This window comes from Cibotium barometz, chromosome 53 (assembly GCF_041138505.1).
Source record: "Cibotium barometz isolate CiBa-2024 chromosome 53, ASM4113850v1, whole genome shotgun sequence".
Taxonomy (NCBI): Eukaryota; Viridiplantae; Streptophyta; class Polypodiopsida; order Cyatheales; family Cibotiaceae; genus Cibotium; species Cibotium barometz.
In genome coordinates this window covers 14,912,244-14,931,736 of record NC_141098.1, presented here as the reverse complement: position 1 = coordinate 14,931,736, position 19,493 = coordinate 14,912,244, and the positions used below count along the sequence as shown (strand labels likewise).

The 19,493-nt window shown below is 42.3% G+C and overlaps 1 protein-coding gene across 2 annotated transcripts; it reads left to right on the top strand.

Annotated features, from left to right (window-relative positions):
- Nucleotides 1-4,521: 4,521 nt before the first annotated feature.
- Nucleotides 4,522-18,847, top strand: LOC147608338 (putative transcription factor PosF21). 2 transcript variants are annotated; one of them, XM_086789313.1, is made up of 4 exons: nucleotides 4,522-5,683; nucleotides 5,783-5,915; nucleotides 16,937-17,021; nucleotides 17,363-17,986. In XM_086789313.1, exons 1-4 carry the CDS (start codon nucleotides 4,956-4,958, stop codon nucleotides 17,410-17,412), a joined length of 996 nt encoding a protein of 331 aa, XP_086645439.1. In that variant the 5' UTR covers nucleotides 4,522-4,955; the 3' UTR covers nucleotides 17,413-17,986. The 2 variants fall into 2 exon arrangements, with proteins under 2 accessions (XP_086645439.1, XP_086645438.1); XM_086789312.1 differs by lacking the exon at nucleotides 17,363-17,986 and adding an exon at nucleotides 18,208-18,847 and having other exon boundaries at nucleotides 4,524-5,683.
- The last annotated feature ends 646 nt before the right edge of the window (nucleotides 18,848-19,493 follow it).

Sequence of the window (19,493 nt, the reverse complement as noted above, 5' to 3'; positions counted from 1 at the left end):
TGAAAGACCCAATCTTACATTTTAGAAACAGTTACTTAAACCCAATCAAGTAAATTGTATGTGAAAAATTTACTTAAACCCAATCAAGTAAATTGTATGTGAAAAAGTTCTAAGTGTCTCATACCACGAAGGCACATTCCACATATAAACACTTGTTATTAGAAGGTAAAAGACATAAATGTGTCTAGTGTACTCACATGAAATCAATCATTGTGTCCCATACCACGAGATTAACTCCATATAAAGGACTCATTAAGAACATAAGTCTGAGATAAAGGGGTCGATTCCCTCTAAAACTTACATCTCGACACAAATTTTCCTTACCTTTAAACTAATGACAAATATAAATTTTAAACTTGTTACTTAAAAATTATTCAATATTAAAATCAATGCTAGAAATAAATATAATCAAATTCTTGTAAAATGAAGGAGTCTTATCAAATCATAGATTATTAAATATCCTCTTGGACTCTTGCGCTATTTATCTTGTCACTGAATGTAAATCATCTCGTTAATTATTTATCTTGCCAATGAATGTAAAGCTTCTTTGTAAGGGTTGAGATGGTTTCTATCTCAAATTCAATTTTCTTTAGATGGCTTGAAATAAATGTCAGTACTTAGACTCAAAAATTTATAATTTCTCTTTGAGCATTTATAATTCTTTAATTTCTAAACTTTTTATATTCTTGGAAAAAGTAAGAGTATAGATGCTTTGATTTTGAATTTGAACTTCACAAATAATCAACACTTGCCAAAGGTAATAGTCTTGTATATCTTTTTCTCAAAATCTATTAAACGAGTCTTAGATCTTATATGCTCTTATTTGTGCTAAAGTTTAGTACTTGAAAAGTTGTCAAACTTTAATGCTTATAACAATTGGCGAATGAATTTGGAAGAATCTTGGACTTAAAATAAAATTATTTTAAGTCAACTTGTTGAAACCATGGTCAACTTAATAGTATCGGGTTCTTCTCTCAAATTAATAATAACTTAAATGATGTATTTTCTTTATCTTAAAGTTTGGTATTATTAGTCTAGTATAGTATTAAAGATCATGGAGTAAGTTTACATTCTCAAGTGACTATCTATATACTACCACCATTCTTGTCATGAAATTGGACTCCTCATGGAATTGAATAATCTTCTTGACTTGAAATAGTTCTAGAACTTCAGCTTACAATAAAAGAAATTTAAACTTGAGAAAATCCTTTACTTGGTGTATAAACTGTCATTTTTCCTCCCTCTTCTTTCCATGGCTACTAACAAGTTCAATATTGCCAAATTGTTTTTGTCTTTAATCAATGAAATAGAGTTTTCACTTACTTGACCTAAAGTTTCTATAGATCTACACACTTGAGTAGATTAATCAATCTTGTTCTTGGTATACTATTCCTCATGAATTCAATCTTGACTTAATGAGCTTACGCCCTAGAGTCTTGATATTGATGCAATGAATATACACTTACTTAGTCCTTAAAATCTTGTAGTACTTCTCTTATATGCTCCAACTTTGAGCCTTTATCTTTTGGGATACTAAAATCTTCTTAGAGTCTCTAATAGACTGGCATTCTATTGACCGTCTAGGGTTTACTAGTAACTAAATTTTATAATAACTATTTAAGAATAAAAAGTACAACAAAGATAATTGAAAAAATTATAAACACAAATTTATACTTACCTTTACCATATTAGATAGTGTGTTGTCAGAGTTACCCTCTTGCCTGCTAGTGTTATCATCCTTCTTTGTTGGGGCAATAGAAAATTTCCATGCTTATGACACTTGTAACACTGAATGACATGCTACTTGGGTTTATTTTACTGGTAGTTGGACTTGGCTTATCATTTTCTTAACATTTTTATCCTTCTTTGATCTATTTTTACAAACATCACAAGATTTTCTTCTCAAAATCCTCCTGTGACTCTCGTGCTTTGTATAAGAATGCACGAAGAGAATTGAGTTGGTCCATAGTAGGACGTTGTGGAATTTGCCCCATATTTAAAATTTAAAAGAAATAATAATTAAAAATAGTAAAAGTAAAAAATATTATCTTATCTTATATAAAATTTTAAAAATGACAAAAATGCCATAGCTTGAACTGATTTCCCTATCAAAAACCACTTAAAAGTTTGAATTACAAAGAAATTCATAATTAGGCTAGAAAACGCATGATAATTTCTTGAAATAAACCACGAGTATCTCACACAAATAGCAAGGAAATGGTGTCCTTAAATGACCATCAAAATTTGGCATCATTTGGGTGTCGAATGAATCAATCCCAAATTTTTTAACGAGCTATGCGAAAGTTTTCTAGGACTGTGTAGGAGCCCATTCTTGCACATGGGCTTGGTGTGTTTTAAAAAAACAATGGGAAAGTTACTTTTTTTTAAATGCCTAAAAAGACTTAAACTAAGGTTTTAATAGCCTTGTATTAAGCCTTCAGCAACAAAATTGATGACTTTACTGATTCACGTTAACATTATTCAATGTTATGGATAACTTAGGAAATATCTATCTTTCGCGAGATCTTTCAGTTTGCTTAGTATGAGTTTGATCCTCGTTCTTACCTTCTTGAATTTCCATCAAATGAACAAATTTTCCACTTAAGGTATCAAGTTTTTTTCTATAATGAAGCCATACCCTACCTAGACAAAATCAAATTCACTTTTTAGTATCCTTACATATTTTCCTAACCTTATCGCTTTTGTGCTTTATTAAGGTTTGTAAGGTATGCTTACGTAAACTAAAGTTTTTTATAGTAAGGGTCAAAAGCTTAGCTTCAAAGTCTTATGCTTAAAGCCTTTTTTTCTTTTTAAAGCCTAAAACCAAGGTTGAAAAATAAAGTTCATAACTTGAAAATGCAAGAAGTGGAATTGTGTAGATGACAAAGTGATGAACTGAGCGCAATAAAGCATCTACAAAGGGAAAACACAATGGCTGAGAGTGTGTGGCGATAAGCATAATTCTTGTTGAAAGTCCTACGTAGCTTTCCTTTTTAAATAGCCCAAGTTGCCACGTTTATAAGTGCTACCAAGTAAAGTTGGCCAAAGAGCATTGAGTGCACTTGAAGTTATCATGTAGGTCTTAATAATAAGAAAGGACAAGTTTTGAAAGGATAAGTTCTATGATACATATTAAATGGTATCTAGGCCAAGTTAACTTGGGCATTAAAATATAGATACCTCCTTCCAAGAGAGCTTTCAATAGATGCTCAAGAGCTTTAAGGAGGTGGTGGAGAGATTTTTGAGATTCATTGCTATTTTTTCTTATGATTTAAGAAAATTTAAACCAAAGAGTGCCACTTACTACTTTTTCATAATGCACCCCTCTTTCTCTCTTAAACCAAATGGGTGGCACAAGCTAGGGTTTGCTCATGAAACTCTAAAGGCAGTCATGGATGCCACATATGGGATACATATGCCATTGGTATGATCAGATGTCGCAAAGGGTATGTGTTTAATTATCATTTTCTAAACAAGAGAACAAAGATCTAAAATCTTAAATAATCAAAAACCTTGAAGGATACAACCGTTTGGATTTCAGAGGAGCTCACATAAAAATATTATGGAATTTAGGAAGCCAAAGCTAGTGAAATGTTAGCCCCCCAAGGCCACCAATGAGCATGTAGACCCCTAGGACTTTGTTTACTTTCATTTTCATTTTCTTTTTGTTTATGAGACCTTTCATGGTCTTATACATCATAATTGATCTCTCCTTGGGCGGCGTTAATCTAATCTCTTAAAGAAAAAATGTGAGTGGGTATTGAATTTAGATGCCACTAGGATAGATTTACACCCATTACCTCCTTCTTGGGAGGCATGGGTGCTACTATTGGGCTATAACCTAGGAGGCATGCTAATCTTATCTCTCTCTCTCTCTCTCTCTCTCTCTCTCTCTCTCTCTCTCTATATATATATATATATATATATATATATATATATATATCTCACACACACACACACACTCCCCCTTGCATATGTGCCTTTGCACATGTGCGCACGCACGTACGCACGCACACACACACACACACACACATGGGTGCTACTATTAGGCTATAACATAGGAGGCATGCTAATCTAATCTCTCTCTCTCTCACGCACACACTCTCCCTTGCATATGCAAGCATGCACCCACCCCCACACACACACACACAAATCATAATAATCCTTGAAGCTTAAAAGAGTTCATAGTTTCCAAAGGGACACACCCCACTTTGAAAACACTAGCAACCCCCTTGAAAGACTTGGTAACAAATTTAAGTTAAGGAGCAAAAAAAAAAAATTAGATGTGGAATGTTTTGATTGGTTTAAAAAAGTGCATGTAACTTGGTAACAATTTTATTTTATCTTAACTAACTTGGCTGCCCGTTGATTTTTAACATCAAAGACCTTCAGCAAGAGAATTCAAAAATCTGTATATATGGTATTTTGAATTTAAAAAATGAGAAAAATGTACTTTTTAATAATATATGAACCCAATGGGGACCGAGACGTTACTTGCTACCCAAATACTTTGTACCCAGCCTTGTGCATCGTCCCTCGGCTCGTTGCCTCAGCTTTTGTTGCAAAGTCATCATCTCCCTTGATTTACTAACTGTTCAAGGGTCCTCATCATAGTCCAGCATTAGCTCTTCATTTTTCAATTTGGGTGGTTCAAAATGTCTTCTTCTGCCGCAGAACATAAGCATCTCATGAATAAGTTAATAAAAGATGGGCTCCAAGCTAACTAGGGTTACCATTCAGAACATTGATGCAGAGCATTGTTCTGCAATTCACAGAGATTATCTGTTTTAAGCCACTACCGGCTACACTGAGTATAATTTCTGGGTTTTAACCTGCACGTTTCAAGTTAACACAGAGACTTGGGAGCAAATTGGGTTCCAAATTCAGCTAATTGGGTTCTAAATTGGCAATTGAAGGGCACGTGCCCTCTTTGATATAATTCAAGCAATCAGCACATGGGGGGTCCGGCAGGAGATGGCTTTGAGGCCTTCTTAGAGCGCCTTCAAATGGGTTTGGCATCGTCCCCTGCATCACCAGATCACAGTTCAACTACTAGCCATGTAAGTTCTCATCCTTCTTTTCCTCAATCTCAATCTCACTCTCAGAATAAGTGTAAGGGCTACCCAGCATCACCCACATATTCTGGGTCTCTTGAAGCCTCTCGTAGCTTTGGAAAAGCTCCCAATGTCAGCCCAGATGTTGGCAATGTACTCGAAAAGCCTTCATGGCGAGGAATCCATAGAAGAGCGCAGTCAGAGATTGCGTTCAGACTGCCTGATCAGCTCATGTTTGATCATGAGTTTGGCTTGAACAGTGGTGACATCCCCACCGTCTCAGATGAAACTGGGGAGGACCTGTTGTCTGCTTATTTGGAAATGGAGAATTCTACTCCAAGTGAAAGATTAAGACCTCCCACCAGCCGTCACCATGTGCGGAGCTCTTCAGTTGATGATGTTCTTGTTGAATTGGATACTATAAGGAGTAAGTCTGATTACAGAGGAGGGAACCATGCATTCTCACGTGCTCGGCCACCACGCCATCATCACAGCATGTCTATGGATGGGTCGACATCCATTGCAGAGGATTTGATTATGGGTGATCTGGATTTTCTTGAAACAAAGAAGGCCATGGACTTAGACAAACTAGCTGAGCTCTCACTAGTAGACCCCAGACGAGCCAAGAGGTTGTTAGCCCTATGCCTATGTTCCTTCAACAAACAATGTCAATTGTGTTTATTTTTCTCCTTTATAACAGTGTACAAAATTGTGTGTGTGTCTTCAAGGATTCTATCAAATCGACAGTCTGCTGCTCGCTCCAAAGAGCGCAAAGTGCGACATATTGCAGATTTGGAGCAGAAAATACACACACTTCAAACAGAGGCTACCTCACTTTCAGCTCAATTATCTATGTTACAAGTGAGCATAATCCTACTCATGGTCCCTAATTCTATCTCTTGAATGCTTAATGGTTCATTAGAGCCACGCCCCACGGCAGAGGAGTGGGGTTTGCAGGGTTCCAGAAGCCTTGCAGACGAGGTGTCCCACGCAGGTTTAGTAGGGGCACCCTCCTCGGCCCCGAAGAACTCGAAGCCCTACAAATGCTGATGAAAAACCTTTTCATACGATTTTATAGGAGGAAAAACGAATGAGAGAATTGCAGGAAAAGATTCGAGGGAAAAGCTGCACAAACCAGCCAATAATGAGATTTTTTTTTCCCCATTGCTCCTGCACATATCCCTCTGGTGGGACTGCCTTGCGAGTGTTTGGCTGTGCTCTCTTCCCCTCCTTGGTGGGGCGTGGCTCTTAGTGGTTCGCTAAACTATTGAAGTTAAAAATAGCAAAAGTAGGTGAATAGAGATCATCGTGATACCCATCATGTCATCATGTCAAGTCAATACACTCTGTCATTTTGTTTGGTCAGCATGACACATCATCAGCTCATGTGATGTAAGCAAGCTTGTATCCTTAGCAGATCTTAGAGCAAGTTCCCTTTCCGACTGGCCAAAGAGGCAATCCACCCATCTGCCGTGAACAAAATAAGACATTACTTTGAGAGTGACAATAAGAACGTAGTGTTACCCCCTCTTCATCTTCGGCTTCTCTTGGTAGCCTCTCCTCCCGTGCCTTCCTGTGTCCTGCCCACTGCCACCAGCGCACCGCCGTTGGCCACACGCAGGACAATGCCCCCGGTCCTCTCCTGTTTCCGCCTTTACCTGGCTTCTCTTTGTTGTGCTCCATTTCCACCTTTGCCTCCGGCTCCTTTGAAGATGATCCGCCTTATGCCCAGTCCCCATCTCTCGGACCACCACCCCTTGTTGAATAGAAGCATCTTCCTCCAAGTTGTCCACCCCTTGTTAAATAGTTCCCTCTCCAAGCTCCACTCGCTATAGCTTTCTCCAAGAACCCTCCTCTCAGGGCATGGCCCGCCCTCTCTACCCTCTTCACCCCCACGGACCTCTCCACCTTGGGTCTCACTAACATTGCTTCTTTGGCTCCAATGACTGGCGCGAACGCTCACATTTGTTCCACACTCCTCTGCAACTTTCCTTTCCCCGTCTCCGCTTTTGTATTTCAGCTCCGGAGGTCTCTGTCATCAATGGCGAAGCACACCCATCCGCCCTTGGCGTTCGCTCTTCCACCCTACACATGGGACTTACGCAGTTAAATTAGTCATATCACTAATCTCCACACGTGTAACCCCTCTTCACCCTAAGCATCTCGCATTCACCACCTTTATGGCCTCTTCCGTTATTGCTTCCTCTTCCGTGAGCCGTCTCAGCCACCACTGCGCCCTCTCCAATCCGCCTCTGCCACTGAAGCCTTTTTTTGTCTTTGCACCATCGGCCCATATTCCTTTGCATATCTTCTACATGGACCACAACACCATCCGTACCTTGCACCAACACTTGCACCACTTCTCACTCAATGGGAAGGACAGAGTCCACCAGCTCCTCTTAGTGGTGGGTGACCAGGGGCACGAGACATTGCCACCTGTATGGGGATAGGCCCATCCACTGCCACTCTCACCGGCTACCGGAGCCACCTGACAGTCCACATCAATGGCATGTCACTTTTTGGTGCAATCATAGACGGCAGGTCTGGGATCACCTTGATGCTTGAGTTCACCCTGCCTTCAGCTTACCTGGCCTGCCAACTTCTGTGTACGGATGGACAATCAACATGAGGTCACCTAGTAGAGGAAGTAACAGTGCAAATGGGCTCAATTTGTTCTTGACTTTGTGGTCATCCGTCTTGTAGAGGTTCAAGGAGCATACTCCGCTGCTCGTGGCTGCGCCATGTTGGTGTGCTGCATGACTGGGGGTCGAAGGGATTGTGGATCCCTGAGGCTAATGTGCCATGTGAGCTGAAGCTGGAAGGAGGCATGGATCAAGGAGTGCATGGTGGCACATACAGTGCCCACACCAACTAGCCCTCATGAAGAGGAAGGCATCTTGCCTTACGCAGAAGATGCTGAATTGCTGGACTGGCTCCAAGCAGCCAGCATCCCAGCATGCCACATGGCGGAAATCACTCCACTACCCCCTTCCAATTTGGAGACAAACATTTGAGGCCATGGGATTGGGAGAACCCGTTACAGCCTCCCAAAGTCACCTCCACCTCACTAAGGGAGGACTCATTGGCCAAGGTGCCTCCTATCAAGATGTCACTCCATCCAGCCAAACCCACCACCAACAATCACCCCCCCATTGCCCTTGAAGAGCTCCCTTTTACCTGGCAACATGACTTGCATGGCGACTTCAAGATCGACCCCAATGCCCAGCACATGGCCCCACCATGCTCCACCAGGCTGCCCACATAGGGGAGCTTCCTGACCCTAGCATTAGAGAGAGAGGTCGCCAATCCGATATGGCTTCACATAGCTATTTTTTGGGCAGTAATTTCAGCAAGCCTTCCCTCCATGAGCATGGCAATTGTCCAACATTCCAACAGTGACTCACCATAAGCAAAATTGGGGGTCTCAAAATATTCCAAAACATCTGAAAGAACTCCACAGTACAACCATCCCAGCTTGGAGACTTCCATTTGCCTAGACCTTTTATAGCATAATCCAATTCTACATCCGTGAAGGGCTCATCGATATTGTTAGCCTCTTGGCATGTAACAACAGGCACAACCTGTTGCAAGAAAAGTTCTCGCGCATCAAGAGCCTCCCTCTCGACAGTGGGAGAGGGGCAACAAAAATGCGAGAGAAGTATTCATGGCAAGCATCCGCAAGCTATGTTTTTGTGCATGTCCAATCACCATCTGATGGTGAGCTTATTCGGTGCCTTGTAGTCCACACATAAACGTGCGGTCTTGTCTTTCTTTTCCACGAATAAGATGAGTGCAACGAACAAGGAGGATCATGGGCATATAATGTGAGGGCAAAAGGAAGAAAGGACTAAATGTACGAGAGATCAGAGCAAATCAACACAACATGAAATGGATGAATAAGTGTATGTACAATGATGAATGTAATCCTATACAAGAGGCCCTCTGATGTGAGGTGACTCTGAGTAGTAGACGAGCGAAGAAGCAAAGATGAGGTTGGGAGTTGAAGCATGGTCGGGGACAAAGGCTCACGTCGAGGACAGCAGTGGCACTTCGTGAAGATGTCAATGTCAGAAGAAGGGGCTCCTTCAATGATGAAGGCTCGCATCGGGGACAACAATGGCACTTCGTGAGGTGGTCGGTGTCGAAGGCTCGCATCGATGGATGCGGTGGCACTCTGAGGTAGTAGATGTCTATAGTGGGCAGCGGAAATGAAGTGGTGCAAGCTCTGGTGACAAGGGTGCTGCTGTACCTAATGGATGCAGACTCTAATGACGAGGGTGCTACAATACCTAAGGGGTGAAGGACTGGCAGAGGACTGCACAGGAGGAGAAAAACACAGAAGGTTGCTAGGCTGCAACTGCTGTGTGCAGAGCCATTAGTTGATAGATGTGTGGGTAGAAACGCTGTTGTTTGCAAGATGGTGGAGCCGATGACAGCTGTTGTAGAGGAACGATGATGATCCAGTTTACTGCTGCAGAGGCAGGCCAACAGCACAGCAGATCATTGATGTTGATTATGATGTTGTCCTTGTGCTGAATTATAGAGCGATTGCTTATATATGTTGTTGGTCGGCCCAAAGAGGGGCTACCAAATAAAATGCCCTTTTAGGGCTGGTTGTCACACACCCTCTCTCGAGGCAAAAGGGGACCATGAAAGAAGATGAGTTGATGACAAAGGATGCTAGGGTCCCACATTGGGACATTGGTAGAAAGCATGTATTCCCCTCTAGAAACGAAGTCTGATAAGTTCTGAGAGGAAGGATGAGATGCCAAAGGTGTAGAGGATGAGTAGGTGTAGATAGGCTAGTTGTCTTCCAATGTAAGACCTCGAACAGGGCTCTCCAATGAGTAAGAAGTCCCATCCTCCGTACAATCCAGATCTAAGTAAGAAGTCCCATCTAATGAGTAAGAAGTCCCATCCTCCGTGCAGTCCAGATCTGAGTAAGGAGAATCAACATCTGCTGACAAAGGTTGATCCTCCAAAATCATGGGTAGACAATCCATGCTGTGTGCTCTCAAGGTCTGCAATCCCTTTGCTCACGATAGCTCTGATACCATGTGAGGACAAAAGGATGAAAGGACCAAATGTATGACTGATCACAGAAAATCAACATGGCATGAAATGGATGAATGAGTGTATGTACAATGATGAATGTAATCCTATACAAGAGGCCCTTTGATGTGTGGTGACTGTGAGTAGGCCCTCTGATGTGTGCTCTCAAGGTCTGCAATCCCTTTTCTCAAGGTCTGCAATCCCTTTGCTCACGATAGCTCTGATACCATGTGAGGACAAAAGGACGAAAGGACCAAATGTATGACTGATCACAGAAAATCAACATGGCATGAAATGGATGAATGAGTGTATGTACAATGATGAATGTAATCCTATACAAGAGGCCCTCTGATGTGTGGTGACTGTGAGTAGTAGGCTGGTGAAGAAGCAAAGATGAGGTCAAAGCTAAAGCACGGTCGGCGGACGAAGGCTCACGTCGAGGACAACCATGGCACTCCGTGAAGATGTCGATGTCAGAAGAAGGGGCTCGGTCGGTGACGAAGACTCGCGTCAAGGACAATGGTGGCACTCTGTGAGGTGGTCGGTGTCAAAGGCTCACGTTGGTGGATGCAGTGGCACTCCGAGGTAGTAGATGTCTGTAGTGGGTAGCGGAAATGTAGTGGTGCAGGCTCTAGTGACAAGGGTGACGCTGTACCTGATGGATGCAGACACTAATGACGAGGGTGCTGCAGTACCTAAGGGGTGCAGGGTTGGGCGGCTGCCAGAGGACTGCACAGGAGCAGAAAAACGCAGAAGGTTGCCGGGCTGCTGCTGTGTGCAAATCCGACAGTAGACAGATGTGTGGGCAGAAACGCTGTTGTTTGTAGGATGTTGGAGCCGACGGCAGCTGCTACAGAGGAACGATGATGAGCCAGTCTGTTTGCAGAGGTAGGCCGGCAGCAGCAAATCGTTTTTACACCAGTCTGTCCAAATCCAAATCCAAATCCAAATCCAGATCCAAGTTCAAGTTCAACTCCAAATCCAAGTTCAAGTCTAGATCCAAGTCCAAATCCAAATCCGAGTCCAAGTCCAAATCCAAATCCGAGTCCAAGTCCAAATCCGAGTCCAAGTCCAAGTCCAAATCCAAATCCAAGTTCAAGTCCAAAGAGTCCAAATCTTGTAAACAAGACCCTTTGGGGAAAAGTGTGCATGATAACCGGAAGTTTATTGCTTTAAACTTGAAGAAAAACAGCCCACAAAAAAGACACACACAGGCGTATGAACTGGAATTTAATCCATGTGAAAGTTTGTCAGATGGCGCTCAGAATATTGGTTCAGCCGGTGGTAATACTAGCGTCAAAGGTGGCAAAAGTGCTTGGCAGAAACTGGCGCACATGTGGGAGGGCATAAAGGCGTTGGCGCTGGCTGGCAGCGCTCTGGGCACATGCGCACAGCAAACAGTAGCCGCCACAGAAGGCACGGAGGGGCAGCAGAACTGGCGGCGCTAGCTGCAAGCAACCCTAAACAGCAGAAGATGGTACGGCAGCAGGTACAAGTGGCGTAGGCTGGCTGCGCTGGTGGCTGTAGGCGGTTCTGAACAGGACAGCAGCCCGATGATGATGAAAAGAAGGTGGCAATCTTCCAAACAATCTTCACGCCCACTTCCACGATCTTGATGGTGGTGATGATGAAGAAGTTCTTCAATCTTGTTGGATCTTGTTCCTCGTGCTATAAGAGAGGTTCAAGCCTTTTTACACCTAAGGAGATCCCTGCTTTTTGCCAAAAGCAATGCTTTTGCTTTTTTTTCTTCTTTTACTTTGCTTTGGTCTTTTTATCTTTGCTTTTTCCTTTTTAATAATAAAATATTACTCAACTTTTATCAAAGTTCTTTAACTTTGCTTTTCTAACTTTAGGGCCTTGCTTTTTGGCCTTGGAGCTACTTTTTTGAAAAACAGCTTTTTAGCTCAGTCTCCTCTTGCCAATGAAATTCCTGGCTCATGGTCAACACAGTTTGACTTTTTGCATTTTCTTGCTTTTTGACCAAGACTGGTGCTTTTTCTTGAGCAAACCTTATGGTCATTGTCCCCATGCCTTCTTCCACTTGTCTGGTGTCCGGGCAAGGGTTCCATCATGTGAAATAGAGCTAGGAGGGCCAAATAGTTACATTCCCTCTCTCTTATATCGAAGTTGTCCTCAACAAGTGTTCCATATGTTCCAGCTACATCCATATGTTCCAAGTACATCCAGTACATCGATATGTTCCGAGTAGTAGCCTTGTCTGGTGAGCTTGTGCATATGCCCATGTAGAGGTAGCCGACCAGCTCATGACTAGGGATAAATGTCCATGACTCCATGAAATGGAAAAATATATGGTCTTTTTCCATATCTGTGGTGTCATTTGCTCATCTCTATGCCTTATCTTCAACCAATGTCTTTGTTCGTGATAATACGACTGTCACGTGTGTTAGATAAAATAAATACATACCTACCAAAAACTAGACAGAAGCTAGTCAACAAACAAGTATGTATCATTCGCGTCTACTGGGTATTCCAAGTACTGGCCAGGTAGTGTGGGGCCCAGTGGACTATCACATGCCATAAATCCAACCATTGTCTACACATCAAAAACAGCTCACAAAGTCAAAGAAATTGAAACATACATCAGTATGCATTGCACAAGTAATGATTCTCCTGTTCATGGATTGTCCTGTCTGGTTTCATCAAAAATCATGCTAAGCTACCTGGCTCCCAAGAGAAACCGCTTAGACTATCCTCAAGGCCATCTGGTCACTAGGACCACCCAAGAGTTCATCAATAGTCATCTAGGCCATCTCGGCGCATTGGCTGCCCGACTATGAAATCCAATATAGTCATCTGGGCCATGTGGTCGCAATGACCGCCCAACTCTGAAGTCCAATACAAGCATGTGGGCCATCTGGTCGCAATGACCGCCCGACTATGAAATCCAATATAATCATCTAGGCCATCTGGTCATAATCACCGCTCAACTGTGAAGTCCAATTTAGTCATCTAGGCCATCTGGTCGCAATGACCGTCCGACCTTGAAGTCCAAGTCTCAAGATATCTAGCATCGTTATCGTTGAATGGGCATCGTTGCCTCTCCCATATACAAATCTCGTTCTGGCATCGTTGCCATCAATCTGGCATCGTTGTTACCATCTTGCTCCTTGGGCTATCAGGCATAGTTGCCACCCACCAAACTAGAGCATGTCCAAATAACCATTATATAAGTAGAATAATGATCAATTCGAATCCAATATATATACAATGAAGAGGGCTAGAGGTACAATTCCTCCCTCTTGAATCTGGCTTGATTGCAAGACATCTATATTTGTACTTAAAATACATCTAGACCAACCACTTCCTCATAAGCTCATAGTATATGTGGTTAGTCCTTGAAGTACTTCTTTGGTATCCATTTCGCATTCAGTAGCGAATAATTCTTGAATTCCAAGAGGAGCTTTCTGACCACCGTCTTTCCTCTTTTTCTCACAGAATGAAACTCAATCTGTTCTGGCTTGATGGATCCTTCAATACATGCTCGTGTGGGGGTAACCCTATGCATGGTTCCAATAAACTGTCAAGGAAGGTATTATGTGTCCTCCAATGCTCTAGAAAGTCCAACTGATAACATACATGCTTGATTTTCTTGGTAATCTAGAAGAAAAGGTCCAAATACTATCATTTCCATTCCTTGACTTTGGCAATCCAAAGATAAAATCCATAGCAATATTCTCCCATAGAACATTCAATGGGTGCAATAACGTTGCTACTAGCTTTTGTCAATCAAAACTTGACCATATGACAAAACCAAACATTCTCAAACATATAATGTTCTTTCTCATAGAAGGCTTAATAAAAAGTAGTTTTCTAAAGCTTGAATTGTGGTCAATATGCTTCTTTGCCCCATGTAAGGTGGAGCATGGCCTTCCTTTGTTCACTTTTGGTCTCAAATCCTTTGTTTCACCTAAACGTGTTTCCATCATAAGAAGTCACCAAATCTCCATTCTACAATTTGTTCCAACACATGTTTAAAATCCTCTTTGGTAGCATAAAGATCCAAGCCCAAGTCGATGTCGATGTGAACAACTATGAGGCCGATCCAAGACTTCATGATGGGAACCTAGGACGTCGATGTCGATGTCGATGTCGAAATGAACAAATATGCCAATGTAGAAACCCAAGTTGATGTCGATGTTGGGGCACAAGATTTGTGATGCCGAGCACACCACGGGGATGACCCACAAGAATCTCTCACCGAGATAGTACCGGATCCAATATCAAAATCCAAATCCAGATCCAAGTCCAAGTTCAAGTCCAAATCCAAGTCTAGGTCCAAGTTCGAATCCAAGTCCAAGTCCAGATCCAAATCCAAGTCCAAGTCCAAGTTTGAATCCAAGTCCAAGTTCAATTCCAAATCCAAGTTCAAGTCCAGATCCCAAGTCCAAATCCAAATCTAGGTTCAAGTCCAAATCCAAGTCCAAGTCCAAGTTTAAATCCAAGTCCAAGTTCAAGTCCAAATCCAAGTCCAGACTCCAAGTCCAAGTCCAAGTCCAAATCCAAATCCAAGTCCAAGTCCAAATCCAAATCAAGTTAAAGTCCAAGGAGCCCCAAGCTTGTAAACAAGACCCTTTGGGAAAAAGTGTGGATGATAAAGCTTATGGGAATCAGCCGGAAGTTTATTGCTTTAAACTTTACACAGGCGTATGAACCGGAATTTAATCCATGTGGAAGTTTGTCAGATGGCGCTCAGAATATTGGTTCAGCCAGTGGCAAAGGTGGGAGAAGTGCTTGGCAGCAACTGGTGCACATGAGGGAGGGCGCAAAGGGGTTGGCGCGCTGGCCGGCAGCCGGCTGAGGTGGCTGCGCACAACAAGCAGCAGTAGCGTGGTTGCCCACAGCAAATTGTAGCTGCCAGCGGTGTACTGGCGCACAGAAGGCACGGAGGGGCAGCAGCATTGACGGCGCTAGCTGCAGGTGACACAGAGGGGTAGCAACCCTAAATAGCAGAAGTCAGCACAGCTAGATGGTACGGCAATAGGTACAAGTGGCGTAGGCTGGCTACGCTGGTCATTGTGATGATGAATGATGTTCTTCAATCTTTGATGATAGTCAATGATCTTGTTCTTGGTGTTACAAGAGAGGTTCAAGCCTTTTTATAAGTGAGGAGATCCTTGCTTTTTGCCAAAAGCAATGCTTTTGCTTTGTTTTCTTCTTTTGCTTTTCTTTTGGTCTTTTTACTCTTTGTTCTTCCCTTTTGCTTTTTAATAATAAATATTACTCAACTTTTGTCAAAGTTTTTTTAACTTTGCTTTTCTAACTTCAGGGCCTTGCTTTTTGGCCTTGGAGCTGGTTTTTGGAAAAGCAGCTTTTAGCTTTTTGGTCCGGCTTAGTTTCCTCTTGCCAATGATATCCCTGGCTCACGGTCAACTCAATTTGACTTTTTGCTTTTTGACCAAGGTTGGTTCTTTTTCTTGAGCAAACTTTATGCCTTCTTCCACTTGTTTGGTGTCCGGGCAAAGGTTGCATCATGTGAAATAGAGCTAGGAGGGCCAAATAGTTACATAACATGCAATGGGTATGATCTTGTAACACGTAGCAAGTTCTTCTTTAAACCTTTATGTTAGTGAGCATGCAGCAATCCACTTTAATGTTTATTCACATGAGAATAGAGCTGAAGAGAGAGAATGTAGAGACGACACCAGATTGGGTCCCTATCTACGCACTTAAGGCTCTCATCCCACAAGAAGGAGTATTTGATTTATTGCTTTGGAGAACTTCTTTACAATGCAGAAAACTTACTAAAGATAGTTGACTGAGGATTGCCAAATGCAGAAAACTTACTGAAGATAGTTGACTGAGGATTGCCAAATGCAAGGACAATGTAGACCAAACATCTACTGAACCATCAAACCGGTTGAAGACGACTGTGAAGCCACTTTAGAGAGACTTATGCACACCCAGATGTGCCAAGGGAAATGCAATACTGAAGGCTGAATGCTGAAGATAGCTTCGGACTGCCTTGGACAGTAGCAAAATGAATGCCTGGCTGAAGTGATGTATGCACAAGTCCAAAGACTCAAGCACACATACTTCTGCAATGTTTTATTGCTAAATCTATGAAAGAATGAGATGATTTATGCAAGGGCTGAGCGGCTTCTTATATATGCTCACAGGCTGTTGGTGGCTTATGTGGACTGCTGTCGGCCAGTTATTCTATGCTCACGAATGCTGATATTTAGTATCAAATTCTACTTTCTCATCATCGCTTCACACGTGTGTTCTCCTGGCTATCCTGCATGCTGGCCGATTGTACCAAATGCTGCTGACTGCACTGAACCTGGTCGACTGGCTGTCTAAAATCCAAGCCACTGCAATTGGTTGTAGGACTCATGTATGCCCTTTTTGGTGTGGCCCATGGCGGCCCACAAGCAAGGCTCATTGGCTGGCCTAGAGCCTTAATCCCTTTTGCTAAACAACTTCTACATGCTTCTATATGGGTGCTATGCTAGGGTAACCTACATGAACTGACTGTTCTCCAAGTGGGTTAAGTGACAGACTCTGACACTTTAGGCTTCGAAAACCCTACGTTGTTTGCTTGGAAAACCCTACGTTGTTTGTGCCTGACATTCCTTGGACTAGGGCACACAATGGGGTCACGGCATACGACAAATAATCCTAAAAAGGTACTAGTTTTGTACAAGTATGGCATTGACAATGCTCCAGTGTGTCACATTGTACCTCTGGGTGCATGTGTGTGTGTGTGTGTTTTTGAGAGAGATGTGTGTGTGTGTGTGTGTTTTTGAGAGAGAGAGAGAGAGAGAGAGAGAAAGATAGAGAGAGAGTTATTAGGGTTTCTTGTGTTGTAGAGGGATACACAAGGTCTTTCAACAGAGAACAACGAGCTCAAACTACAGTTGCAGGCCATGGAACAGCAAGCACACCTTCGTGATGGTGAGCTGTAACTTTTCATTCAATCTTTGTAATAAGACTTTTGTAGGTCGTGGTACTTTTTTTTGAAGCTTTGCTGCACGTTAAGATGACTTCATCTGTAGCATTTTTTATTATATCAGCTCTCATTCATTTTTCAGCTTCTCATTACGAAGGTTTAAGCTTTCATAGACTGCAAGAAAAACACACACCCTTTTACTTTCTTTTGTTGATGGAACGAAGATGATGATACCTCATTCAAAGATCGTCACCTGCCTTGAATTATTTCCTTTTGCTATCTAATTAAGGTACCTATTTGGTGGAAATTGGAATGACCCCTTTCGCACAATAAAAACTCTATGTAGGTTGCCAATGTTGGGCCTCCTCTGCCAGGGGCTTGATAGAGCCAGGATGATGGCTACCTCTATATCGATATATATAGGAGGCTTATTGATATTGTGGATTCTCTCCGAACATGTGCCTCTAGCAGGTCCACTTTGTCAGACATCAGACTTTTTGAGCAAGGAATAGCCTTGAGAGAAAAGGCTTCAGCAGGTAATATAGTCCCCTCCAACAGGCTTGGTGACCTGTGTTTGCTGCAGTAACATCATATTGAGTAAGGGAAGAGATTTTGATAAGGGACCTGTGTTAACTCCTGGCAGTGCCATGCTTGTATACATAATCATGTTCATGTCAACTTAAAGTTCTCAAGCACAAAAATCAACTTGCAACGCCCATGGTACCCCCTTGTGGTACTTGGGTGTGTGTGTTTAGTATGGTGTGTAGCAAGGTGAAATTCTCGTGTGCGATTAAGAATGGAATAAGACCTCATGGAAATTTTTTTTTTATGCCACCGTTACACCAGTGAGACTGATCTTAGAATCTCTATCAAAAGGTTACTATGAGGGATGCAAAAACATAGGTAGAAGGAGAAGCTTTTGTGCCATTGTAAAGGAATTAATGTTGTATAAGAAATGTGTTTTTTTTTTTGTTTTTTTTGTTTTTTTTTTCCAAAACCCCACTCGATGCTTCCTCGGCGGCATCGCCTATGGGCAAATAATTAAACGCCTACGGGTGGTGGAAAATTGGTAACTACAGGAGAATCTTGAGCCTAAGGCCAGGCAAATAAAAAGAGAGAGAGAGAAAAAGAAATCTGTGTTTTTGGGGAAAGATGTGCTAAGCTCTCATTTTTCTTATCTGATGATGACAGCTCTCAACGAGACTTTGAAGGGAGAGGTACAGTGGTTGAAATCGGCCACTAAGCATGCTTTTACTGTTGATACACATCATCAAACAATAAAACAACCCTTTCTTCAAATGCCACCTCATTTGCAATCGCAACTCTCCATGCAAATACAGCAAGCACAGGCTGCACATAGCAGCAGCAGTAATTTGCCACCTTTTCTGCCACCAGCTCCAGCAGACTTCTCTCAGCATAACTAACCCCTTTGGTTAGCCAGCAATGCGTGTCATTAGTGTCTTTCTTAATTGTGTTTCCTTAAACCTATCTTTCTTAATCGTGTTTAGAGATTCAAGGTAATCAGTGTTTGCAGATGCAAGCTATTTGTAAGTATCACCAGTGTTGGTGGTGTCAACACTGTCACGTCTCTGGCATGTAACTAAGTCTGTAGGCATTAACACCTGAATCTGGGTGGTTCAGTTTACTGCCCAAAAAACCCTTTATCAATATGTAAGAACAGTCATGGAGTTACGTGTACATCTGTTCAGGTTGTACACTAGGCTTGTGAAAGCTGTTGTAAAGATCCCTTGAGCTTTGAAGAAACTCAAGCTGCAGATTGTACAATCCTAAGGTGATATTGTATGCAATGCAGAGGGTCAATAATTTTGTATCTTTAGTGAATTTTTTTTTTTGGGTTCCAAGTCTACAAGAGCTCCTCTCTTGGGACAGGGAGGAGGTCTGTTAACGCCTGTAATAGCCTATGAAACTTTCTTGTTGGGTTTTTTCTATATATCATGACTTGAATTTGAAAGTACAACTACTCTACTCTCACACACTAATGCCATCGCTCGCACAGGGGGAGAATTGAACTTGTTTCCTTGGGACTCTCGATCTCCAACCTTACCATGTCGCCTTTTAAATATCCCACCCTCTATTTCCCTCACTCATACTCAGGTTGACAAGATTAGAATTATCAACCAATTGAAAACCTTGAAGGTCAGAGAGCCCTCATCCAACATTTTCGCAATCTTGAACTAATACACCAGCTGAGGAAGAGCCCTCATCCAAGATTTCCACAAACTTGAACTAATACACCATTAGTCCTCAGCTGATGCATCTCTTGACAACCATGACAGCCTCACACATTGGCTAGTAAGACCTTTTCCCTTCAACACCAAAATCACACTTCGCTCTTCTAACAAGTGAAGCTTTGTTGTTAAACCACACTTTGGTTAGCATGGAGCTCTTCACCGACATGAACCTTTAATCTACAATCATAGTGCTTGATTTGGCCGAAGATGTCTTTGTAGCATTGC